Below are 27,915 nucleotides of genomic sequence, written 5' to 3' on the forward strand. Positions count from 1 at the left end.
GAGAGAGAGAGAGAGAGAGAGAGAGAGAGAGAGGCTGTTCAACAGCGTTTGTTTGCAGGGAAAATGAAAACACAGATGTGTGCAGTCCCAACAAAAGAGCAGTCATAAGCGTTCTGGTGTTTGCCAGAGAAAATGCCACTAATCTCACTGTCCTGTGATCAGCATCCATTTAAATGCACAAGCAGAACGAAATGATCAGCTGTCATTATACAAATGAACTAGTGCTGACGTTGGACATCAGTGTAACACACTAGCACGCTTATAGCACAAGTATGCGCCCTCATTTGCATACTTGAGAACTGAAACCAGTACTTACGATCCAGCTCTTCGGCGAATCCTGCGTTACATCAGATTATAATGATAATAGTAACTGGTCCGACCAGGCTGTAGGAATGATAACAGACTGGTAACTGATTATAGAAATGATCATTAGTCGGATTCTCATTGCTTTTGTCTGCGGAGATCAGGCTCTCCGTTATGAACTCAATAAGCAGGAAGCTGCCGGATGAAACCACGTGTCAGAGCTGATGCTTAAAGGCGCAGCGACCATTAAATTCAAGCCTTTTTGTGTGTGTGTGTGTGTGTGAGAAAAACAGTTTAATGGGAATCCAAGGATGTCAAAGTGCAGTGAGATCAGCTTTCGTGGAGCAATCGGTCGTCACTTCGGAGATCTGGCCAAGATAAGGCATGTGATCAGTTACAGTATTCCTCCCTTTGAGCAGAGGGCTTTCCCAAACTACGTTTCTGAGGGAATCCCAAACGTTTGGATACGATTCATAACCAGTGTTGGGGGTAACGCATTACAAGTAACGCGATCAGATTACTTTTTTCAAGTAACTAGTAAAGTAACGCATTACTTTTTAATTTACAAGAAAATATCTGAGTTACTTTTTCAAATAAGTAACGCAAGTTACTTTTTCCCAATTTATTGATTGACCGCTCTCCTGTCCCCATGTTGAGAGAAATCAGATGTTACTGTAGTTCTGAAATAAATACGAATATGCATTACTTCATCTTACTCACACACAAAAACAAACACAGATTCAGTATTCCTCAAAATGAATAAAAAAATATGCAACTCAGAATATGATGCAAACCTGCAATAATTAAATGTTAAACAACACAAATATAATTTATGTATTTAATCCCATTCTTTGCTTCTGACCTTCGATGATCCAGTTCAACCGTACTAATAAGCACAAATTACTCTAGACAGACATTTGTGTGTTTTTGTTTATTGCTGAAGTGTGCTGAAATTTCTTCTTCGGCATTCTACTGTACGGACGTAAATTTACTTTCCCTTCCCTTCATTTCACTTTTGGTGCAAAAAGGCTTTTATATTTGCCAAAAATGTTTATTTTAAAAACAAACAAGCAAGCCCTGTCCAGATTTAAAAAGTAACGCAAAAGTAACGTAACGCATTACTTCGCATAAAAAGTAACTAAGTAACGTAATTAGTTACTTTTTTATCGAGTAACGCAATATTGTAATGCATTACTTTTAAAAGTAACTTTCCCCAACACTGTTCATAACATCTATATTCAAGGTTGCACCACTCACGGTTCTGATGTACCTGACCTACACATGGGGCAGTCGTGTTCATGGATAGACCAAAAGTCAGACTAGGAGGATGCGTCTTTGTGTAACTTCTTGTTTCTGTTCAATCAAAGAAAATAATTGTGAAAAATGGATTTCTGACTTGTTGCCAATTATCACGTAGATTCAGTTTCGTTGTTTAATAAAGTACCTTAATATGATTCATCACTCAGATGTAGCTTCTCATTTGTTGTGTTCTTCATATATATTCGAAATACAGGCGTCTTCTGGCAAGTTTTTGTTTTGCTCCTACTGGATACCATGGTACATGTGAAGGCAAGTTTTATTGTGTTATATATAATATAGAGACTTATTTTTGTTTAGGAAAACTGTTGAGGTTTTATACATGATAATGGAATTTAGATGAACACTACTGTCTGTTGTCTGCCATGTAAAGATTTTTTTTTTTGTATAACATTTCAACAGTGTAACAGTGGAAGATAAAGCACATTGCACTGCTAATTTACTGCACAGTTTAGCACATTTGAGAATGGAAAAGGTAGAATTCTGAACATATCTATATGCATTTCTCAATCTTTCAGTTTTATCATTGTCATTCTGGTTTGTGCATATTAAATGTGTACATTTTTACAACCTAATGTAAAAAGGCTCGGAAATTATAGCGATAACTATATTAGTGTCCACACTAACAGGCGCAGTATTTTGTTTAGCATTTCAGTTTTTATATTATTAATATTTTTGTAAATATTTTGACTGAGCTTTTATTTTTCCTGTTTTCGCTTTAATTTTATGCGGCGTTTTAGTAATTATGTTGTGTTTTTGTTTGATCCCTGAACAGACCATAACACCCTTTAAAGTCTGACAGATTCTGATTGGCTTTTTATCGTTTATTAGTTGGAAATAACTGATCTGAGAGTGATTTCAATATCGTTCCTCTGTGGTAGTTGTGGTGTGGACTTCCCTGTTCTCACAGAGTTAAAACGATTATTAAAACTGTATAGTTTTAATAACAGTAATACTGTATATTGTATATTTATTGTTATCATTGGAGTGAACCTTAAATGTGAAGCCATTTTCAACAAGGCCAAAACAAAAACAAACAAAAAAAAGACTATAGCTGATTATGGTTCAAATCATATTTTATTATCATTTACACCTTTTTTATTATTAGGATTAAACAATTCATCTTTTTATAGTTGAAAATGACATTCATGTGGATAAGACCGATCAGAAGGAAGGGTTCCCAAACCCAACACGTGACTGCAGCTCGTGAATCTCCTCTAGAAGTGACTCCTCTTGCAAATTCATCTAAAAAAACGAAACTTATAAGAAGTCAAAATTGAATTTTGATACCACAGACTTCACAAACACATTGACATTAAACAGTACAAACCTTTAGGGCATATTTATATGACTGCTCTGCCTCTAGTTTTCTGCCAGTCTGAAAGGACAAAGCAACTAAAGTCAACATAATGCTTCTGTTGATCCAGTGTGTGAAGAACCGTTTCGTTTCCCATTGACTTCCATAGTATATTTTGTCCATAATATGGAAGTCAATAGGACCTGAAAACATTTGGTTACCAACATTCTTCAAAATATCTTCTTTTGTGTTCCACAGAAGAAAGAAACTCACACAGGCTTAGAAAGACATTGAGGGAGAGTAAATGATGGCTGCTTTGTGTGAAGAAGTGTAAAGAAAGAAGTGCAAAGCGAGGGAATAAATAGGGGCTTTCGCACTGCGTAGTTCCAGGAACTAGCCAGCAGGGTAGTTCCTAGAGAACCAGTTTCTCCTTCGGGCCGTTTTCTTGGTTGCATTCGCACCGGCAGCAGGAACTCTGAAGCGGCCGACAGCGTTGTCTTTTTATAACGGAGATGGAGATGTAAATGCACAATTTACACGATTGCAAGAGCAAAAAGTTGGGCTAAGAGACACATTTTTTTATGACAACTTGCAGTGTTACTGTGACAAGAGGGGCGGGGCCAAGAGCCGTGGGAACGAAGCGAGAACCTTTTCATAGTACCTGAACTACGGAGGAGTCCCACGGAGGAGCTCCGGAAAGATAAAAGGAGGAGTGACGACAGTGTTGGTCCTCTCTCCTCCAACACTGTCGTCACTCTCCTTTTATCCGTCCGGAGCTCCTCCGTGGGACTCGAAACCGGTGAGTGGCGCAGGTGTTGCGCATTAGCATTTCCTCCACCGGCCTCGCTCCATTCCCACGGCTCTCGGCCCCGCCCCTCTCGTCACAGTTACATATCATCGAAGCTGAGAAAAGAACACAACACTGCAGACAACAGTTAAAAGCCGTTATCGCCATTTTCCATGTTCGTGGAGTAAATATGTTTACATGGCTTTTTAAAAATGCCGGGTGGCCGGGGTTTCGCGTGCGTTTGGCCAATCAGCGCACACTTACGTCACTGATAGTTCCTATAGAGCTGTTTTAGACCCTGCTCTGAAGTAGGTTCCTCCAAACGGTGTTCCTAGAACTAAAATCGTTCCTAGTTACTGCGGTGCGAACATGCCAAAAAGTGGGTAGTTCCACAATTAGTTCAGGTACTATGAAAAGGTTCCCGCGGTGCAAAAGGCACTAATGGGAGAAAACCGTCCGAATGCATTTGTCAGTCACTTACCCGTAAACAGACTAGCGACAGGTAACCCCACACCTCTGGATTCCTGTTATTCAGTGCGTTGGCTTCAGTCAGCGCCTCTTCAGCCTCAGTCAGCTCCTCCAGCTGATCAACAGCACATTTAAATGCATATAACAACAACTAACCCTAAAGTCTACTGTATCATATTTGGATATACACATTTCTAAGGCCTCGAAATGATCAACTTGTTTAAAACCTTGCTGAAAAACCTGTTGTCTGATTCATAGTTTATACTTTTTTAGCAAGTAAAGGTCTTTTTGTACAGTATATTTGTAAAAACGTCCACCTTCAGGTCTTGCTTTGCATTGCGTCTTTTTGCTTGATTTTGTCTCTACTGATTTTTATAAAGTAAACATAAGAATAACTTTTATGTTGTTAGTAATATTTCAAGATGAACACTTACTGGACTGAAACAACTTAGCTTGATTATCATCATCATTCTTTAGAAAAATCATGTTAAAATGCATCAAATATGATAATCAAGCTTGTTGGGGAATGTTTATTTTGTCATCTGTCAATCATCCTTGTATTATGCTGCATTTAAATGCTTCAAAACTACAGAGCTTTGATCATCGAGTATTTGAATATCATCTTACTAAGACATTGTTGCAGATATAGAGTAACAACTGATATTCATATGAATTTGATGCATTTTTTTCTTTGAAATGACATGCATCTTCACAAAAAGAGAAGGAATATGTAACTAGGGTCAACCAATCATAAACTCTCCTTCTACTGTGGCTCCAGCAAAGCTCTCCTACTTTACGCTGACAAGCTACAAGCCAGAGACGTCCAGCTTTTCTAAATGCATTATGGGTTTGTACTCACTCTATAGCAGGCGATTCCCAGTCTGAGCCAAGTAAGACATGATGGCGAGCGTTTGCAGGCACGCAGGAATACAGGTCTGGCTTTTTCATACTGCAGAGGGAATGAAGCACACATGAAAACTGTTTCATGAAAACTCCAAAGCAGCTGATCTGAACTCACTTCTCCTTTCTGCAGATAGATGGAGCCCAAGCGAAGGTAGATGGAGTGTGTGTCTGAGGCGTCCAGCACAGAATCCAGCGTCCGTTCATAGCAGCTCTGAGCCTGAGAGTAATCGCCCTTCTCGTAATGCAAGTGACCCCACAGGGCCCATATGTCTGGATTCTGTGCGGACCAAATCGTAGGAGAAATAATGAATTTGAAGTGCGTCTCAGATCAAATCTGTGGAAAGGAAATGGAAAGATGCAGACCTGGAAGTTGTCGGTCAGCGCCTCCTTCAGGCTGGCCTCGGCGCTGTTGTGTTCTCCTCTCAGCAGGTGTAGTTTGGCGAGAGCGAGGTGATACGAGCTGATGGTGCCTCTGTCTGGAGACAGCAGCTCTAGAGCCAGAGCACGCTGGGCCATCTGAGGACACCAACACAATCCAGCATTAACTTCAGGATTAGCACCACCTTCAGTTCAAAAAAGATTTGGTATGCTATGTAGAAAAACTACTGAAGTCCACTCTGAATGAACGGCAAAAAATGGACAATTCAGAAAACAGACATGAAGCCTTGTCAACATATTCTGTTACACCAAATACACAAAATAATGATCTTTAAAAAAGCATCATATGACCCCTTTAACATATGAACAGCCAGATCCTGCAACTCGATGCTGAATTACACAAGTAAACAGAGGTTAAACAATCTTATAAAACGGATCGTTCCGGTCCTTGATTCTGATTGGTTGAGCCGTGTTCTAAGCTGTTGTAAATTACTCTACAAACACACACCTTTGTTTACGTCTGTGTGCTACTCGGCAATCACTTTGTTGCAACCACAACTGTTTCTGAGGAACTACATTGTTTGGTGGAAGAATACTGTTTTTATTATCATTACACTTTATTTGCTCTGTTTTATTTTGTGAAACCTTACTATATATATATGGAATAACCGTTTTATACTGTTTATACTGATACTCCGCTCCGCGTCGTGCCTAACAACGCCCCTTAGCTGTTATAAATTCACTTTAAACCACGGCTTCTTGGGGCTTATTGCTTTTATAACCTACAGAATATTTGAACGTAGAATATATGAAAGTTTGGGGTTGGAACGTTGTTTTTGTTTTTTAAAGAAATTAATACATTTATTCAGCAAGGACGCATTAAATTGATCAAAAGCGACAGCAAAGGCATTTATAGTGTTACAAAAGATTTCTGTTTTGAATAAATGTTCTTTTGAACTTTCTAATCATCGAAAAATCTGGAAAAAGTCAGTTTCTATGAAGCAGCACATCTTTTCAGCTTTGATAATAATAAATGTTTCTTGCACAGCAAATCAGCATATTAGACATATTAAGGATCATGTGACGCTGAAGACTGGAGGAATGATGCTGAAAATACAGCTTTGATCACAGGAATAAATTATGTTTGAAAATACATTCAAATAGAAAACTGTTGTTTTAAATAGAAATAATATTTCACAATATTACTGTTTTTACTGTACTTTTTGGTCAAATTGATGAGACTTATTTCAGTAACATTAAAAGTCTTTTCGGACACTAAACTTTTGAATGGCAGTGTAAGCCATTTACATAAAGATGTCTTAAAGGAACAGCAGCAAAAACGGCCTTTTCAACAAAGGGTCTGAGAGAGAGAGAGAGAGAGAGAGAGTGTGTGTAAAATAGCCATAAACACTAAATTATGCCTGTTTTTGGTGCAAGAAACCTTCTAAGTAGATCTCAGGTGAAAACTCCTCATTTGTAAGTCGCTTTGGATAAAAGCGTCTGCTAAATGACTAAATGTAAATGTAAAACAAATGTCTCCTTTAATGTTACTGCCGTGACCTGTAATGCGTAGTTCTGCAGGAGAAACCACACTGTCTCCATGTAGATAGTGGTCTGGACGCTGGTTGGGGGAATTTGCTGTTGTACTTCCTGTTTGCTCTCCTGGTCATTCTGTGGCCGGTCTTCTTCATGCACAGCATCGGCTTCATCTGTATTGCCACCTTTAAAGCAAATGATCCCAGATCAGCTATAAATGAAAAGCTTTTGTCACAGAGCAGATGGACATGAGGTGGTCACCTGTCTCCTCTGTGTTTCCAGCTGGAGTCTCACTGCTTTCATCTTTCTGGTCCTTCTTCTGACCAGACTGAGTGTCTGAGGTTATTTCTGCTCTAGATGCTGATTCATTCAGCAGGACTGCATTAAGCTGCTTATTAGCTTCCCGAAAAGCCATTTCTGCCTCTATGCACTTCTCCTGAGTCTGGCAGAATATACCTGAGGACACACATTTTCATCATTTTGAAAAATAAAATGTAAAAAATATTTAGCAAACTAAAATTATATCCTGTTGCGGTCAGAGTAAAATAAACTTAAATGAATGAATATAGTAAGGCGTACTACTGAAGAAAAACACTACTGTTTTAAAATAGGGTTCCCACACCTTGGTTAACTTAAAATTCAAGGACCTTTCAAGCATTTTCCAGGTCCAATACCCTCAAATTCAAGGACTTAATGTGGGGACACATTTCAAGTGAGAGCAAGGTTACACTGTGTTACCTTGTAAGATACATTGTTACAGTTTTCATGTGTCAAACACAACTAAGCAACATAACTTTTTTTTTTGGCCACGACAGAGATCTGATATTCTATTTGTCGTATTTCTGTTTTGCATAAAACTGAAGAATATTCGGTACATCCTATACTGTATTCTAAAATGATCTGATATTAACCTTTGCATGGATTTTATTGAAAAGAGCTTAGGCTCATGTACCCAGAAGTTTTAAGATATATGAATATGCTTTTAAGTTTTTCTTGCCTCATGGGTTAACATTATCTTAACAAGCAAAGCAATTCAACATTAATTTCACAGTGTGTCTGTGAAACATTAAGGTACCATTGTAGTAGTTTTGTGCACGCGTGAACGTCATGGCAATGTACAACTATGGCAAGCCAAAAGAGTCAGAATTACGCTTTAGATAAATCGCTTTTACATACAAAACGCAGTTTTTTTCGGCGTTTAAAACCGCATTAGCGCCATCAAATACGCCGTCCTGATAGCAGACGCCGTAAAAAATGCACATAAATGGTAAAACTTGCCATATTTAATGGCATAAATTTAATTCGGACTCTTTTGGCTTGCCATATACAACACAAAGTATCTCATGCGGGAAACACTTAACGTAATGCATAAAATGCGCATAACTACCGTAAATCAAGCAAGCAAGTATGCATAGGCCACAAAGTGTTGGCGAACTAACACACTAGCGGACCGGAGGGAATAATATGGATTTTTTTCCCAGAAAACTCAAGTATAAATTCAAGCACATGGACATGGATCTATGTATGTTTATTTTCAAAAACTTTCCAGGGCCTTGACATTTTTTTTTGCAGATTCACAAACTTTCAAGGACCCGTGGGAACCCTGTTAAAAGTTTGGGGTAAGATGTTTTTGAAAGAAGTCTCTTCTGCTCACCAAGGCTGCATTTATTTGACCAAAAATACAGTAAAATTGTGAAATATTGTTACAATTTCAAATAACTGTCAAATAACTGTTTTCTATTTTAATATATTTTAAAATGTGATTTACTCCTGTGATGTAAAGCTGAAGTTTCAGCACCATTACTCCAGTCTTCAGTGTCACAGGATCCTTCAGAAATCATTCTAATATTCTGATTTGATGCTCAAGAACACATTTTTTGTCGAAACCTTTTTTCAGGATTTTCTTTTTTTATGAATAAAAAGTTCAAAAGGACAGCATTTAAAAAAAATAGAAATCTATTGCAACATTGTAAATGTCTTTACTTTCATTTTTGATCAATTTATTAAATCCTTGATGAATAAAAATATTAATTTCTTTTAAAAAATCTTACTAACCCCAAATTTGTATTTACTGTATAATCTATTCTCACCAAACAAAGCCCAGGCGACCACATTGTTGGGCTCCACACAAGTCGCCCTTTCAAAGAAGGTCTCGGCGTCCTCATAGCGTCCGTTCATCTCTGACAGCACGCCGCACATGAGCAAACTGCACCGAACACAACTGAAGAATGAGTCAAAGCACTCGTTTAGAAATCTAGTCTGAATCATTTGTTTCTGCTGACCTCGGTATGTGTGTTTGCTGGATGGATAAGGCCTGTTGAAAGCACTCCTCTGCCTTCAGGTGGTCAGCGGTCAGCATGTGAAACGCTCCATAATCACACCAGTGCGACGGCTCGCTGCGCTCTTGAATCAAACACTACAGAGAGACGTGACTCACATCCAATGATACTGGCATGTCACAAATGATGAGTTTGAAATAGCACACTGTCATTAGAACATGCCATTTCAAAGAAATTAATTGTATATGCATGAGATACTATAATTGCATCCTACATTTTTCACAAAATACAGTGCATTCATGCTTGAAATGCCTGTGTGACTGCAATTTACATTACATTAACATCCAGGGACTTTTGAGGGGTTTTTGTACTTCTTATTTTGTACTTCTCATTATGGTTATCATTCTAGCATTACTGTAACACAATGTTTGTTAGCTTTTTAGATCAGCATACATTAAAGACAGTACAGCAAATAGTACCATTATGTATATATATTATACTTAATTTAGTTAATAAATAAGTGGCTTTAGATAAAAGTGTCTTCTAAATAAATGTAAAGACTTACTGTGTTTTAAATAATATATCAGTATTTTTCACATTACAATAATGAGAGTGGGGTGCTTAATTGTCATGGAATAATGTCACTATGCCAACATTTAATGTTGCTAAAATAGATTTTTTTATTTCAGAATAAATGTCATATTTTATTGCTTTGTTTTCATTTGTGGGTGAAATATGACCTAGACATGTTGTTTAATGGTTTATAAACAATTATGTAGTTTACAATGCACCCTAAACACTGTAAAATGCAAACAGATTTTAGATTTGCAATGCTTTCATCCATAAATGCTTGCAATGCCCATTCGATCCTTTGAAAAATGTATGATTTTTACTATTAGGAGTGCATTATTATCACCACCCCAGTTCTCATTCATTCCTCCAGGAGTTTAGCTTTTGAGTGTTTTTTGTTTTGTTTTGAATTTTCATTATTCTGAATGAATAAATCAGCATTATAGAAAATACTGCCATAATGTATGTATACAGTATATATTACTTTATTTACTTGATACATTATATTTATTAAATAATATATCATACATTTTTCTCATTACAGTAATGCAAATGTCAGTCAAATAATGTCACTATATATATATATATATATACGTATATATTAATTTTGATTTATGGGTAAAATATGACTCAGTATGAAACAATGTATATACTTGTATATACTACAATGAATAATGTACTTTACACTGTATTATAAACTACTGTGAAAAGCATGCTGTGTACATTATTAGGATGGGTAGAGAGGGAATCTAGTATGATAGTATGTTAAAGCAGCAGAAGAGCTGTGATGCTTCACCTCCTGATAGTACTGTGCTGCCAGCTGGTAGTCTGTGTTGAGTTCGGCCTCTCTGGCGAAGTGTTTGAGTTGAGCACAGCTCAGGACAGGCTCCTGATGAGCGTCCTGAGAGTCCACTGACAGAGTCTGAATCAGTGCATGAAAAACACAGACTGATAATACAGACACTAATAAAGCACCCGGGCTTAATAATAAAGGTTAAAGGTTTGTTCAGATCAGTAAGCCTCAGTATGAGTAGCAGTAATGCTTCCCCTAACAAATAACAGAAATGATTTTATTGAGGCATCACCTTATTAAGAGCAGCATGCATCTCGTCCACCAGGAACACGTATAACTGACTCAGGAACGCTTGCAGCTGTTCAGGGTCTGAGAAAGCCTCTGTCCTCAACATCTTCTCTCTTACGATCCGCACCACAGAGTACTGCCACATACAACATCAGGAGCTCATTTACATGCTCTGATAAACAACCGTATGAATCAGAACAATGTTACATATAGAAGTCCAAAACAGTCAGTGTTGTTATTGACAATTAAAGGGAATTAATTACTCACCCTCATGTCGTTGCAAACCCGTAAGTTCATCTTCGGAACACTAATTAAGATATTTTTGATGAAATCTGACACAACGCATGCACATGGCGCTACTGCTTACGTTAACACGCACATGTGTCAGCACGTGCATGCATTGTTTACATGAAGCGGAAGCAAGCACATGCATCGTAAAACTCTTTCTACAATGGCGGTGCACCGCCGCAGACGGGATGAGGAGAAGAATTGTTTAATTAAGTAATTATTTTTGTTTTCTTTGCGCACAAAAAGTATTCTCGTAGCTTCGTAAAATAGCGGTTGATCTCCTGATGTCACATGGACTATTTTACCGATATCCTTGCTACGTTTCTGGACTTGGGAACATTGCAGTGTGTTGCTGTCTATGGAGGGTCAGAGAGCTCTCGGATTTCATCAAAAATATCTTAATTTGTGTTCCGAAGATGAACGAAGGTCTTACGGGTTTGAAACGACACAAGGGTGAGTAATTAATGACAGAATTTTCATCTTTGAGTGAACTAACCCTTTAAAACTGAAAGTATTAAAACTATTTTTGTTAATAGATAAAGCTGAATAAAATAAAATTAAATATTAGAAGAAAAACTTATTCTTAACTCTTTAAACTCTTTATCTTAAAACCTTTACAAATTAGAAATGCTGCCTTGGCAGCTAACTGAAATAAATCAAAATGCAAGTACTAAAAACTGAAAACTAAAATAAAACTGAATTATAGCTACACAGAAATATAAAAAAAGACAAATGTACATGTAAATGTAAATTATTGAAAAATGAAAAATAGATAGATCACACCTGAGTGCGTCACACCTGTTCTGATCTTACTCCAGAAGACGCTAAAAAAAACAAATATAAAATCAAATATAAAACGATTTTACATCAAGTTATAGAAGTTTTACATCAAGGTATAGACGTTTAACTCGACGTTTAACATTGTATCGATTTGAAGCACAGCAGAGTGAAGTAAAGGTCAGCGCCAATACCTTGTGTTTGTTGCCTGTGGGAAAGCATGGCTGGTCGTAAGGATAAAGAGAAAGACTTTGGACAGTACATCACACATGAACAGGTGCATGAATTGATGGAGCAACAGACTATTTTGAAAGAGCTGCAGGAGTTAAAAGTTAGCCTCCAATTTACACAAAAGGAGGTGGACGATTTAAAAGCGTCAAGTTTGTCGTCTAACTGTAAATCAAATGAAGATGACATACATAAACTGGCGGAATCGATGTTGGTGATAGATGGGAAAACAGACTTTCTAGATGCCCAGACCAGACATCAGAATGGGATTATTGATGGAATTCCAGTAGCTGAGAATGAAAAGGTTTCAGACTCAGAAGAGATGGTGTTGGCTCTTTTTAAGGATAAATTGGACCTGGACCCACTCACCATCAGTATACAGAAAATTCAACGAGTTCTTAAAGTAAAGGATGAAATCCGGAGTTGGCCTCGCCCAACAATGGTGTCGTTTTTAAGAATCAAGGACAGAGATCGAGTGATGCCAACGCGAGAAAGCTGAAGGGTTCGAATATTTTTATAAATGAGGAATATCCTGAATCGGTTTCGAAAGAGGAGAAAGGAACTGATTCCTAAAATGAAAGCTGCAAAAGAAAGAGGGGACATTGCGTTCTTGAGGTACGATAAACTCATTGTTCATAGGCGGCAAGCAAAGGAGAACATGTGAGGATTTGACAAGGATCAAGGTGTGATGTGACATGTTGTGTATTGTATATCTATTGCCGTTTTAATTGCCAAAAAATATGTAAAGTTTGCTCATTTGAATATTTGTAGTTTGAGGAACAAAGTACATGAAGTTGCCGATTTGTTGCTGTCAAACACAATTAATATTGTTGCTATATCTGACTCATTTGGAAGAGACATTTGATGACAATGCTGTATCTATAAGTGGATATAATTTAAATAGAAGGGATGGAAATAAGTACGGTGGAGGTGTTGCCTTTTATTTGCAGAATCATATTTCTGTAACAGTAAGGGATGATATTATGTGTAATGAAGTGGAGGTTCTATGGCTGCAAGTTAATTTACCTCATGTCAAGCCACTTTTAGTAGGATGTTGTCATAGGCCACCAGGTTCATATCATAAATATTTAGAAGACATGGGTGAGGTGCTGAATAAGGTATGTGAATTGAATATAGAAGTAGTTTTTTTAGGTGATCTTAATATTAATTGGTTAGTACATGAGTGCTTTTTAAAGAATCAATTGGTAAATATAATAAATGCATGTGGATTGAAACAGATGGTTAGACAACCAACAAGAATAAGCATAAATAATAAGGGCAAGTCCACATCATCTTGTATAGATCATATTTATTTGAGCAATGAAGATTTGTATATGACAGCGATATCAGTCCAACTAGGTTGTAGTGATCACAAATCACAATATAGTTGTAATTGCAAGGAAAAACTAAATATCCAAAGCTAAGCAAAAAATTGTGTATTTGAGGTTTTCCCAGGAAGCTTTCTTGAGGGATATTGGTAATATAAAGTGATTTATGGTGTAGAAGAACCAAACGATGCACTTGAATTATTTATTAGAAAATTTCAGCCAGTTATTGATAATCATGTGCCTGTTAAGAAATAAATTATAAAGGATTGTAGAGCATCCTGGATTGATAGCGAATTAAAGGATTATACAGTGGGTACAGAAAGTATTCAGACCCCCTTAAATTTTTCACTCTTTGTTCAAAAAAAAAACGGTAGTGTAACGGATAGACAGAAATATTGTAAATTGAGAAATTATATCACAGGTCTTAATAAAAATAAAAATAAACCATATTATACATTACAGTTAAGTAGTAAGAAGAAAGATGGGAAGAAGCTTTGGAAGGTATTTAATAATATAATGGGAAGACAGAAGTCTCCACAACCTACTTCAATTGACTGTGAAGTTACTTATATGACAAAACCTGAAGAAATTGGTGCTAATTATTTATTTTGAGTTTAGTGAATTGGGAGAAGAAACTGTGAAAAGGCTAATAAAATTTGTCTGTAAAGACAAACAACCAGGGATAGATAATATAGATGATAATCTTATCCGATTAGCCATAGATTATGTGTCTGGTCCAATAAGTCATATTTTTTATATGAGTCTTAAGCAGAGGAGATCGGGCAGCTGGAACAAGCGGAGAGACCGCCGGGGCTGCCCGAGGCGGTGGTGCTGGAACGATGGAAGACGAGGTGGGACGGAGAGCTCTCTGCCGTGCTCCTGGGTCGAGGAGGGGTGGCTGCCGTCCGAGAGGGAGCGGAGGAGTCGGCCCCGTTCACCAGGAGGCCTGAGCCTGCTGCCATCCGCCATGAGTGGGGAGGAGCAGGGAACGGGGGACTCGCTGCCGGCTGCCCTCAATAGGAGGAGCCATCGCCAGGAGGCAGAGGAGCGGTGGGCCTTCCACCAATGATATCCAGTACCATCGCTTTGGAAGGTATTTAATAATATAATGGGAAGACATAAGTCTCCACAACCTACTTCAATTGACTGTGAAGGTACTTATATGACAAAACCTGAAGAAATTGCTAATTATTTGAATGATTTTTTTAGCAGTAAGATACAGAATTTAAGGAAAGAAATATCATATGTGACAGAAAATACTTCTACAATTCTTAATATAAAGAACTATATGAGAGATAAGAACTGTTATTTTGAGTTTAGTGAATTGGGAGAAGAAACTGTGAAAAGGTTAATGACCATGAGTGGGGAGGTGTCCAGTACCATTGCATGGCACCGCGAGTGAGAGCCTCTCAGCCGGTTGAGGACCAAGCGGCAGTGTGTCCGGGAACCGGACCGATCATTTTTTTCCCCCTCTCTCCCCTCTCTTGTATCTGTCTCTCCTCACCCTTCCGTCTCCTTTTCTCTCACCTCGTCTGTCTGTCCTTACCCCCAGGTACGCCGCGGCCGCCGTGATCGGCTACCCCAGAGGGGGGAGGGGGGGGAGTATAGCGCAGTATCGGGAGTACCCCCCGGCCTGCGAGGGGTGATGGGGGTATGTGACAAGTGGGGGCGGGTGGAGTAATTGATAATGAGCGACACCTGCACCACTCACTGGTCTCGAGTCTCACGGAGGAGCTCCGGAAGGATAAAAGGAGGAGTGACGACAGTGAAAGACGAGAGAGGACCAGGCCTGGACTTTATTTTGTGCTTTGTGTGTGGCAGTCGTCCACGAGGGGCTGCCGCTTTATTTTCATTTTATGTTTGTTTATTTTATTAAAATCTTCTTTAAATGTTTGCCTCCTTCTTCCCGATCTACAAACGTTGTTACAGTGGAGCAGTTGGATTAGATTTTACAGCTGCATTTAACCTTATTGATCATAAGCTTCTTTTGGAAAAAATGGAGAGTTATAGATTTAGATCATCAGTAATTGCTTGGATGGAAAGTTATTCGGATAATAGATCACAGAGAGTTTTTTTTTTAGGATAGAAGGGGAATTGAATGTGGAGTTCCACAAGGGTACTCCATTTCCATTTTCGCAAATGATTTATATCTGGTATTAAGAAGTGCTAAGTTAAAAATGTATGCAGATGATACAACAGTTTATGCATCTGCACAAACGTCGGTTGAATTGATGGCTATTTTGAATGAGGAGTTGGAGAGTATAGAAAAGTGGATTTTAGAAAACATGTTGATACTAAATACATTTAAAACAAAGAGTATAGTATTTGCCTCCTTCTTCCCGATCTACAAACGTTGTTACAGTGGAGCAGTTGGATTAGATTTTACAGCTGCATTTAACCTTATTGATCATAAGCTTCTTTTGGAAAAAGGGTACTCCATTTCCATTTTCGCAAATGATTTATATCTGGTATTAAGAAGTGCTAAGTTAAAAATGTATGCAGATGATACAACAGTTTATGCATCTGCACAAACGTCGGTTGAATTGATGGCTATTTTGAATGAGGAGTTGGAGAGTATAGAAAAGTGGATTTTAGAAAACATGTTGATACTAAATACATTTAAAACAAAGAGTATAGTATTTGGGTCTAATTATTCTCTACGGTCCAAACCAGAGCTGAAATTATATATAAATAAAACACTTATTCAGCAAGTTAAGGAAGCAAAACTATTGGGTATCTCCCTGGATAATAAATTGTCATGGTCAAAGCATATTGAGAACAGAGTGAAGAGAATGGGAAGGGTGGTAGCTGTAATAAGGAGATGTAGACAATACTTTACGCTTGATATAATGAAAATAATATTGGACACTCTCTTCTTCTCACAGCTGGACTATTGTCAGATAATATGGGCCGATGCTACAAAAATGGATTTGAGGAAACTCCAGTTGGTACAAAATAAGGCAGCGAGATTAATCCTCCAGTGTCCTTGATCTTAAATTGATCTTAAAAGAGTGGAAGATAGTGGAAGGATATTGTCATGGTGTAAAGAACAGAAACTGCTCTTTGTTAATAATTGGAATCTTTTCTGGGAGCGTCCTAGGCTTTTTCGCGCTGATGGCCTGCACCCCAGCAAAGTCGGAGCAGAATTCATGTCGGAGAACATCTCCAGGACGTTATGCACCATATGACTAGTAAGTCAAATCTCAAATAACTGCCCTGATGACTTTTGTTCTACCTGCTTAAATGATAGAAGTACTTGCGCTGTACAATCTATAAAGACTGTGTCTGTTCCCCGAATAGTGAGGTCAAAATATAAATTTAATGCAGGTCTAGATCTAGAAAAAATCAGATCGTGATTAAAACAGAAAAATGTCAAATAAATTAACAATAAACATTTTTAAAGTTTGGGCTCAAAAACATTAGATCACTCTCACCCAAAGCAGTTATTGTAAATGAAATGATCACAGATAATAGTTTTGATGTACTCTGCTTGACTGAAACCTGGCTAAAACCAAATTATTATATTGGTCTAAATGAGTCTACTCCACCAAGCTACTGTTATAAGCATGAGCCCCGTCAGACTGGTCCTTTGGCCAAGCATTCAAATAATGCATCTCATAATCTTGTACTGCAGTTATATCTGATCAAATGCACATTATTATTCTTTAGTTTAGGTTAAACAAATCAATTTTGCTTGTTTGGAACAGCAGCTACGCTAATTATGTCTATTTGTTTCTCTGTTTTTGCAACTAGGTTGCTGTTGCTAGGTTTTGCTGTAACTAGGATTTACACAAGCTTCAGTCTGGATCCAGAACACCTGAGAAGAGATGATGCCAACCCCTCAGAGGACCTCAGATGATGCCAACCCTGAACAACATACAGAACTACCACATTTTGCTATATGTTTGATTGCATCATATAATAATTGCTGTTAATAGTGTTCATCGTCTGTTGAATTATGTCTTTAATTGATTTTTCCATACATTAACTGACAGTCACCACTGATAAGCTACCACTAAATATTGTAGAAACTTAATTTGATGTAAAGTTGCTTTGCAATGATTTGTATCGTGAAAAGCGCTGTACAAATAAACTTGAATTGAATTGAAAAACTTGAATAGGATGATTGCTGCAATACTGTTATCAACATGGAAGGTTTTACATTTGAAAACTCCTTTGGATCAGTATAATCAATAACAATCTAATCAGTTCAGTCACATGAATATGCTACTAGAAGAGCAACAGAGGGGAGATTTCTACTCCCTAATGCTAAAACTAATTTTCTTAAACATACAGTAACATTTAGGGCAATGAAATCATGGAATCTTTTACCATTGTCATTAATTAGGATAACACGAAAAATTTATTTTAAAAGGCAGGTAAAGGCACACCTTGGAATTCTATACTTATAGGAGGTTGAGGAATAGGAATTAATTGAATGAGCAATACGTTTTTTATATAGTAGGTGTTATAGATATTAGAAAGGGTGGAAGAAATGTTTATATAGATGCTTTGGAATGTGGAGAATGTATTAAACTTTTTATTTTCTTCTTTTTTAATGTATGTAATAATGTATGAATTGAATAGATTTCCCACAGATCTGACTGTGAGAAAAAAATTAATGATAGAAGCGGTGAGAAATCAAGAACAAATGTTGTTTTTACTCTTTCTGCTCCTGCTGGCCGTCGAGGCAGTGGAGGTCTGGGAGGAACCAGCTCCATCACCCTGTATTAGACAGAATCAATTCACATGAAGCAGCATATCTGAGGACGACGCAATGCTTTGAATTCGAATGAAACTCTTTCCTATTACCGTTTGGCCAGCTCCTCCGGCGGTCTCTTTGGAGCCAGTGGCTTTTCCACAGCAATTTCAATAATAATGTACGATCTTGAATCGGCGTACATCTGAGACGATAAGAAAAGTTTAGGAGAAAAAGGTGAAAATCATACCTTACCAAGAGTGTTTTCATATTTCACTGCTCCATTTGAATATGTGATTGACAGATGAACTGACCTGTCCCTCAGTGTTCACCTGAGGCTCCAGTCCAGACACGCTGTCAGTCTGAGCACATTTTCCCTGGGAATCCGGCTGTAGAAAAGACAACATCCTGTAGATCCATACTTATTTACTTATAAAATGTTTTGTGCGCATTAAAATAAACATGAAACGGCATTTAAAACCTATTTTACTTGCATAATGTGATGTACGCTACTGTTCGAAAGTTTGGGGTCAGTAATATTTTTTTGAAAGAAATTAATTATTTTATTCAACAAGGACACATTAAATTGATCAAAAATGACAAAGACATTTAATGTTACAAAATATTTATTTATTTCAAATAAATGCTTTTCTTTTGGCATTTTAAGTAATCAAAAAAATGTTAGTAAGTATTAAAAATATAATTAAATACATAAATAATATATTAGATGTAAATAAATATTATATTATTATTATATTATAAAATACATAGTATACACATACATTACCATTCAATATGTAATTAAAGGGGTGGTTCAGTGTTTTTTTTCTAGGCTTGATTGTGTTTACAGGGTGCAGTCTAACATGTGTTAATGCTTAGTTTAAAAAAAAAAAACACATTATTTTTCACATAATTTACCTTTATTCCACACCGCTTGTACGATCTTGAATCAGCGTACATCTGAGACGATAAGAAAAGTTTAGGGGAAAAAGGTGAAAATCATACCTTACCAAGAGTGTTTTCATATTTCACTGCTTCATTTGAATATGTGATTGACAGATGAACTGACCTGTCCCTCAGTGTTCACCTGAGGCTCCAGTCCAGACACGCTGTCAGTCTGAGCACATTTTCCCTGGGAATCCGGCTGTAGAAAAGACAACATCCTGTAGATCCATACTTATTTACTTATAAAATGTTTTGTGCGCATTAAAATAAACATGAAACGGCATTTAAAACCTATTTTACTTGCATAATGTGATGTACGCTACTGTTCGAAAGTTTGGGGTCAGTAATATTTTTTTGAAAGCAATTAATTCTTTTAATCAACAAGGACACGTTAAATTGATCAAAAATGACAAAGACATTTAATGTTACAAAATATTTATTTATTTCAAATAAATGCTTTTCTTTTGGCATTTTAAGTAATCAAAAAAATGTTAGTAAGTATTAAAAATATAATTAAATACATAAATAATATATTAGATGTAAATAAATATTATATTATTATTATATTATAAAATACATAGTGCGCTGATCATTTCCTGCTTTTATGAAGCCCCACCCTCAGAAATAGGCGATGGGCTCGGATTGGTTAGCTAGCCCAGTGTGTTGTGATTGGCTAAACCGCATCTAGTGCGTGTCTAATCGTCCCGCCGCTCACCTGAGCGGCATGTGCTCCGGCTGTATTGTAAACAAGGCGTCATTAATATCGCTTAGCAGTTTAAGTCCGATTGAGAAGCAGAGGATATTATTGAAGAGGATCGTGCAGAACCTGTGCAAGCACGGCTTTTAATGGTAGGCCTATGTTTTTGGTTTGTTGTTGTCTCATTCTTCTAGATACACTGTTATGTGTAAATGCTACTGCTTATGTTAGCTTTTAATATACGGTTTTATCCTGATTAAAGCTTTAATACAGTACGGCAACTGCACGCGCGTGCATGTTTAACGCTTCTTATAGCTATGTGAAAACAAGTGTATAACTGTAACAGTTAATTTTGAGAGAGACAGATAGTGTGTGTAGAGCAGGGGAACGCAGGAACAGTATTAAGAACAGCTGCTTTAGAACATTGATTTTGAAACTTGTGAATTCATTAGAATCGTTAGAAGACAGAATCGCGATTAATATATGAACAGATTTTTACATGCACCTCTAGTTTCCTCTTCTCTAAAGCAGCACAGCATGGCCTCGCCCCCTTTGCTGCCTTTTCCCGAGGGCGGGGTTTATCTGGGTTTGTGATGTCACGAACCCGGGAAGTAACTTGTTGTAGTCCCTACCAGCCGTTTTTGTAGGCATTAAACCGCCAGAATTTTAAAAGACGATATCTCCATTTGCATTGAACTTTCAGCGTCGTAACTTTGCAGATATTGTTTATGCTCAAACAGCAACATTACACACTAACTAACATTAAAAAAGTGAAATCACAATCAACCACCCCTATTAAGACATTTAAAAAAAAAAGAAATTAATATTTTTATTCAGGAAGGACACATTAAATTGAGCAAAAATAATAGTAAAGAAATTATAATTTATATATATATATATATATATATATATATATATATCCTGCTCTTTTTAACTTTCTATTCATCAATGAGTCCTGAAAAAAGCACTGCAACATTGATAATAATAATAATAATAATAAAATAAATGTTTTATCTTTGATCACAGAAATAAATTCCATTTTAAAACAAATAGAAAAAAGTTATTTTACAGTTACAGTATTTTTTAATTTTTATAAAATACTTAAAAACATTTAAAAAAAAACAACAACAAAAAAACTAATCCAAACATTCTGAGATTGATTTCCTATCAATTGTTCAGTCAAGACAGCAATTAGGATACATAGAGTCTAATAAGAGTAAATAGACAATATAAAAAATATTTTTTAATTTCAGTGTTTCAAACAGCGCTCAGTTTTGCCAACATGAGTCAGAGATCTCAATACAAACTTTTTCATCAAAGTCTCTCAAGATCAAATAATCGATGTTAATTTTATAACTCTAACTCATACTCAGTGTGTCTCACTTGTTACTCCACTGACACACATCTGAGCGTATCTTCTGGGACTATGATAAAGGTGTGTGTGTTTGTGTGTGTTGACTGAGCGGCTGTTATTTGTCTCGCGGGCAGCTGCGGTGTCAGATGCTCAGTTGGTGGAGCGGCTGTGTGTTCCTCACCTCTCTCCGTCTGCTGCGGAGCCACGGGGCGTCAGAGAGGGGCAGATGAGCAAAGGAGATGATTCACCCAGCAATCTGCTGCTATTACAGCTAATTGGTTTGGGAAGCGTCTCTCAGCCACAGATCCGGATTTAATTAGGGGGGATATCGAAAACGAGCCCCATTGCAGCACGGAAAGGGGAAGAGATGGCATCTGCTCCAAATGATCTTAACCCATGAACTCTATCAGGTCTCATTTGAGTAAAAACGTATGCTTTGTGTGCATATATGTAGATATTGGTATTAAAAAAAGTAAGAAAATAATTTCCTGCAGTGAATGATACTAAAATAACACTGGTTCTCAGTAGGTACCATCTCCAAATACGTATTAACACTAAAGAAGAAGAAATTAGGATATTAACAAGATCTGACTTGTGATTATTTTTTTTGTACCTTTTTGGAAACATCGTTGTTTCCTCTTTGGTTCTCCATGGTTTTACTCTGAAAAGCCTTTAAGGAGTTGACGGAGGAATTGGCTCGATTTCGGCTCAGTGCTGCCGGTGTTCTGCTCAACTCCTTCAAAACACTGTAGGTCCTCTGAGTCTGGAACAGCACAGAAGATAAGATTCACTGTCAAACAATCAGTCTCAAGATAGTATGTATGTTTTTGTTACTGTATCATTGAATGGGCCATTTAAAAATATTGATTATAAAGCTGATCGTTCCGGTCCTTGATTCTGATTGGTTGAGCCGCGTTCTAAGCTGTTGTAAATTACTCTACAAACACACACCTTTGTTTACGTCTGTGTGTTACTCGGCAACCACTTTGTTGCAACCACAACTGTTTCTGAGGAACTACATTGTTTGGCGGAAGAACACTGTTTTTATTATCGTTACACTTTATTTGCTCGGTTTTATTTTGTGAAACCGTACGTATATGGAATAACCGTTTTATAAAAGCAATAAGCCCCGTGAAGCCGTGGTTTACAGTGATTTTATAACAGCTAAGGGGCGTTAAATTCACTGTAAACCACGGCTTCTTGGGGCTTATTGCTTTATCAAAGTACTATTCATTTTTTATGGTGTCAAACTAGTCAAGTCACATTTGCAGTATTTATATACACAATACTGATGGTTTCAAAGCAGCTTCACATTAATAAACAAGAAAATCACAGTGTTATTAATGTAAAATCTATTATGAAAAGAAATTACATTGCAGCTGTAAAGCAGCTCTACAGGAGTCAACAGTGTCATTATTCAGCTCAATTCAGGTCAATAACCACATCAGTGTTGCAAAGTAAGTGCCATTATCCAGCTCAGTTTAGTTCAAATTGTGTTTTCATCCAATAGTGTCAGTGCAGTTAAATCGGTAATGTTATTGATTGAATATTAATTGTCTTTTAAACCCCAACTGAGCAAGACAGAGGCAACAATGGCAAGAAGCCAAATTTAAAATGAATTTGATCAGACTTAAAATGATACTGGAGACATTAGCTTCAAATGATTTTCTTAATCAATGCTATTTTTATCTTATTTTCCAGTACGGATATCTAAACATTATTAAATCAAGGTACATTTACTTGAGATGTTGAGAAGTAAAATTACGTAGCATATTATGTATATTTCTTTTAAAAATGTGAGCGTTTAAAGTTATTTTTAAAGTTAAATTGAATTAAAGTTATTTTTCTAACCCTGTGAGCAGATATTTTTCTTGTTTTAAAGAAACACTCCACTATTTTTAAAAAAAAAAGAAATTAATATTTTTATTCAGGAAGGACACATTAAATTGAGCAAAAATAATAGTAAAGAAATTATAATTTATATATATATATATATATATATATATATATATATCCTGCTCTTTTTAACTTTCTATTCATCAATGAGTCCTGAAAAAAGCACTGCAACATTGATAATAATAATAATAATAATAAAATAAATGTTTTATCTTTGATCACAGAAATAAATTCCATTTTAAAACAAATAGAAAAAAGTTATTTTACAGTTACAGTATTTTTTAATTTTTATAAAATACTTAAAAACATTTAAAAAAAAACAACAACAAAAAAACTAATCCAAACATTCTGAGATTGATTTCCTATCAATTGTTCAGTCAAGACAGCAATTAGGATACATAGAGTCTAATAAGAGTAAATAGACAATATAAAAAATATTTTTTAATTTCAGTGTTTCAAACAGCGCTCAGTTTTGCCAACATGAGTCAGAGATCTCAATACAAACTTTTTCATCAAAGTCTCTCAAGATCAAATAATCGATGTTAATTTTATAACTCTAACTCATACTCAGTGTGTCTCACTTGTTACTCCACTGACACACATCTGAGCGTATCTTCTGGGACTATGATAAAGGTGTGTGTGTTTGTGTGTGTTGACTGAGCGGCTGTTATTTGTCTCGCGGGCAGCTGCGGTGTCAGATGCTCAGTTGGTGGAGCGGCTGTGTGTTCCTCACCTCTCTCCGTCTGCTGCGGAGCCACGGGGCGTCAGAGAGGGGCAGATGAGCAAAGGAGATGATTCACCCAGCAATCTGCTGCTATTACAGCTAATTGGTTTGGGAAGCGTCTCTCAGCCACAGATCCGGATTTAATTAGGGGGGATATCGAAAACGAGCCCCATTGCAGCACGGAAAGGGGAAGAGATGGCATCTGCTCCAAATGATCTTAACCCATGAACTCTATCAGGTCTCATTTGAGTAAAAACGTATGCTTTGTGTGCATATATGTAGATATTGGTATTAAAAAAAGTAAGAAAATAATTTCCTGCAGTGAATGATACTAAAATAACACTGGTTCTCAGTAGGTACCATCTCCAAATACGTATTAACACTAAAGAAGAAGAAATTAGGATATTAACAAGATCTGACTTGTGATTATTTTTTTTGTACCTTTTTGGAAACATCGTTGTTTCCTCTTTGGTTCTCCATGGTTTTACTCTGAAAAGCCTTTAAGGAGTTGACGGAGGAATTGGCTCGATTTCGGCTCAGTGCTGCCGGTGTTCTGCTCAACTCCTTCAAAACACTGTAGGTCCTCTGAGTCTGGAACAGCACAGAAGATAAGATTCACTGTCAAACAATCAGTCTCAAGATAGTATGTATGTTTTTGTTACTGTATCATTGAATGGGCCATTTAAAAATATTGATTATAAAGCTGATCGTTCCGGTCCTTGATTCTGATTGGTTGAGCCGCGTTCTAAGCTGTTGTAAATTACTCTACAAACACACACCTTTGTTTACGTCTGTGTGTTACTCGGCAACCACTTTGTTGCAACCACAACTGTTTCTGAGGAACTACATTGTTTGGCGGAAGAACACTGTTTTTATTATCGTTACACTTTATTTGCTCGGTTTTATTTTGTGAAACCGTACGTATATGGAATAACCGTTTTATAAAAGCAATAAGCCCCGTGAAGCCGTGGTTTACAGTGATTTTATAACAGCTAAGGGGCGTTAAATTCACTGTAAACCACGGCTTCTTGGGGCTTATTGCTTTATCAAAGTACTATTCATTTTTTATGGTGTCAAACTAGTCAAGTCACATTTGCAGTATTTATATACACAATACTGATGGTTTCAAAGCAGCTTCACATTAATAAACAAGAAAATCACAGTGTTATTAATGTAAAATCTATTATGAAAAGAAATTACATTGCAGCTGTAAAGCAGCTCTACAGGAGTCAACAGTGTCATTATTCAGCTCAATTCAGGTCAATAACCACATCAGTGTTGCAAAGTAAGTGCCATTATCCAGCTCAGTTTAGTTCAAATTGTGTTTTCATCCAATAGTGTCAGTGCAGTTAAATCGGTAATGTTATTGATTGAATATTAATTGTCTTTTAAACCCCAACTGAGCAAGACAGAGGCAACAATGGCAAGAAGCCAAATTTAAAATGAATTTGATCAGACTTAAAATGATACTGGAGACATTAGCTTCAAATGATTTTCTTAATCAATGCTATTTTTATCTTATTTTCCAGTACGGATATCTAAACATTATTAAATCAAGGTACATTTACTTGAGATGTTGAGAAGTAAAATTACGTAGCATATTATGTATATTTCTTTTAAAAATGTGAGCGTTTAAAGTTATTTTTAAAGTTAAATTGAATTAAAGTTATTTTTCTAACCCTGTGAGCAGATATTTTTCTTGTTTTAAAGAAACACTCCACTATTTTTGAAAATAGGCTCATTTTACAACTCCCCTAGAGTTAAACAGTTGAGTTTTACCGTTTTCGAATCCATTCAGCCGATCTCCGGGTCTGGCGGTAGCACTTTTAGCTTAGCTTAGCATAGATCATTGAATTTGATTAGACCGTTAGCATCTCACTCAAGAATGACCAAAGAGTTTCTATATTTTTCCTATTTAAAACTTGACTCTTCTGTAGTTGCATCGTGTATTAAGACCAACGGAAAATGAAAAGTTGTGATTTTCTAGGCCGATATGGCTAGGAACTATATTCTCATTCCTGCTACCGCCAGACCCGGAGATCGGCTGAATGGATTCGAAAACGGTAAAACTCAACTGTTTAACTCTAGAGGAGTTAAAAATAGTGTAGTGTTCCTTTAAACACAAACTTAATTTTAATTTTTTAAAACAAGACTTAATATCTTGAGTCATTTTATATAATGAAATATTTTTTTGCATTGATCTGAAAGTGTCACAGTTTAATTCACATGGTGTCAGACCGTTCTGTCATCTCTGTTCTTCATTTGAAGCATGATTAATTTCATGTGGCTGTGACTCATATTCACTCACCTTATTCAGCAGATCAGACTCGTAAAAGGGGTAGATTCGGTACACCCCGTGTATACGCTGCACTCCAGGGTACAATAACGGCACCAGATCCATGTAAACCACTCCGTGGAATGAGATCTGTACCTCATCCTCCCCCTACAACACACAAAAGCAATATTTGTGGTTTATCAATAGGCAAGCACAATAATGGAATCTAAATTAATTGCTGTCTTGTTTTGGGTTTTGAGTCCCATCTTAACAGAATAGTTCACCCAAAAATTAACATTTGCTGAGAATTTACTCGCTCTCAGGCCGTTCAAGCTGTAGATGAATTTAAACAGATTTGGAGAAATGTAGCATTACATCACTTGCTCAACAATGGATCCTCTGCAGTGAACGGGTGCCGTCAGAATGAGAGTCTAAACAGCTGATAGAAGTAACAAAGAGTACAAAACAAGGGCGTAGTTTTGGTTTGAACATTGGGGGTGTGAACTGTTTTAGTAGAGTCCCGGGTCATGCTCAGTCATAAGGTTTATATATTTGATTGTTTGCTTATATATTTATTTTTGTAAAATGGTCTTTTGTGCTATAATCTATGCAAAGTTTGTTGATAACATAACTGCAATAAAGTTACATCATAGTTAACAATTACTTGTTTACATAGAATATATATATATAATGTATTTTATATTATTTAGGCACTTATAGGTTATAGTTTGACAGAATGTTCTAATTCAACATGCCATGGGAAGTCAATCTAACTTAACATTTTCTTATACTGATATTGTTTATTTCTTATTAAAGGGGTCATATGATGCTGCTAAAAAGAACATTATTTTGTGTATTTGGTGTAATTAAATGTGTTTATGCGGTTTAAGGTTAAAAAACACATTATTTTCCACATACTGTACATTATTGTTTCTCCTCTATGCCCCGCCTTTCTGAAACGCATCGATTTTTACAAAGCTCATCGGTCTGAAAAAGCGAGGTGTGCTCTGATTGGCTACAAGTGTATGCACTACTTGCTTTATGCAAGCACTATATAGGATAAATCACTATACAGGATTTACCCTGTACATTATCGACACGAATTGATAGCATTAATACCATAATTCCTCCGTCCAATTAGGCCTAAGACACTGAGAGTCACGCAGACCTATAACAACCCAGCCACAACACATAATCATGAAATTATGAAAATTATAACATGCCTTCTACTTGCTTTAAATCGACCAGAGCCCAACGTTTATATTTTTTCTACAAATCTTTGAGTTAACATGTACTAAACATGAGTGGAATTTGCACTGCAGCGCCCCCACACCTTGATGCTCATGACAAGAATAGCATGTATAGTTATCTTTATTGAAGTGAATTAGGTTTAAATCGCCGTCATGCATGAATGAATGATATTTTTGCAATTTTACACATAATAATCCACGATGATCACATTACACAAAACTGAAATTGCACGTCAAAATAACACATTGTCAATATTTTTTGAGACCCCCCAAAATTTCACAAATCAGGGGAGCCCATGGCTTATTAAGGGGAGACGAGCTCCCCCTAGCTCCCCCGTAGTTCGCACCCTGGTTACGCCCCTACCGTATTGTGATGATGCCCTGTCAGGCCGGAGCGATGAGACAAAAACATCACGGAGGCATCCGTTGCATCCAGTGGGGACATAATTATGGATTATAATGACTTATACTGTCTTTTTACGTGTTGCGTTGCATCGCGCCGCATAAACATAAAACCATGTCTGCATTTGTGATC

The 27,915-nt window shown here is 36.7% G+C and overlaps 1 protein-coding gene across 1 annotated transcript in view; it reads right to left on the minus strand.

The window, feature by feature from the left end:
* Window positions 1-2,749: 2,749 nt before the first annotated feature.
* cfap70 (cilia and flagella associated protein 70) overlaps window positions 2,750-27,915 on the minus strand; it is a 30,837-nt gene continuing 5,671 nt past the window's right edge. The window contains exons 9-26 of the mRNA XM_016293778.1: window positions 26,164-26,298; window positions 24,297-24,446; window positions 19,309-19,383; window positions 18,353-18,444; window positions 18,205-18,265; window positions 11,187-11,201; window positions 10,924-11,055; window positions 10,635-10,760; window positions 9,272-9,405; window positions 9,080-9,195; window positions 7,251-7,445; window positions 7,014-7,174; window positions 5,439-5,591; window positions 5,191-5,352; window positions 5,032-5,121; window positions 4,186-4,287; window positions 2,951-2,998; window positions 2,750-2,865 (exon numbers count right to left, since the gene is read on the minus strand). Of these exons, the coding sequence (XP_016149264.1) occupies window positions 2,785-2,865; window positions 2,951-2,998; window positions 4,186-4,287; window positions 5,032-5,121; window positions 5,191-5,352; window positions 5,439-5,591; window positions 7,014-7,174; window positions 7,251-7,445; window positions 9,080-9,195; window positions 9,272-9,405; window positions 10,635-10,760; window positions 10,924-11,055; window positions 11,187-11,201; window positions 18,205-18,265; window positions 18,353-18,444; window positions 19,309-19,383; window positions 24,297-24,446; window positions 26,164-26,298 (2,028 nt within the window). The 3' untranslated portion in view covers window positions 2,750-2,784. The remainder of the gene's footprint in view (window positions 2,866-2,950; window positions 2,999-4,185; window positions 4,288-5,031; window positions 5,122-5,190; window positions 5,353-5,438; window positions 5,592-7,013; window positions 7,175-7,250; window positions 7,446-9,079; window positions 9,196-9,271; window positions 9,406-10,634; window positions 10,761-10,923; window positions 11,056-11,186; window positions 11,202-18,204; window positions 18,266-18,352; window positions 18,445-19,308; window positions 19,384-24,296; window positions 24,447-26,163; window positions 26,299-27,915) is intronic.

This window comes from Sinocyclocheilus grahami, unplaced genomic scaffold (assembly GCF_001515645.1).
Source record: "Sinocyclocheilus grahami isolate Dianchi unplaced genomic scaffold, SAMN03320097.WGS_v1.1 scaffold307.1, whole genome shotgun sequence".
In the NCBI taxonomy this organism is placed as follows: Eukaryota; Metazoa; Chordata; class Actinopteri; order Cypriniformes; family Cyprinidae; genus Sinocyclocheilus; species Sinocyclocheilus grahami.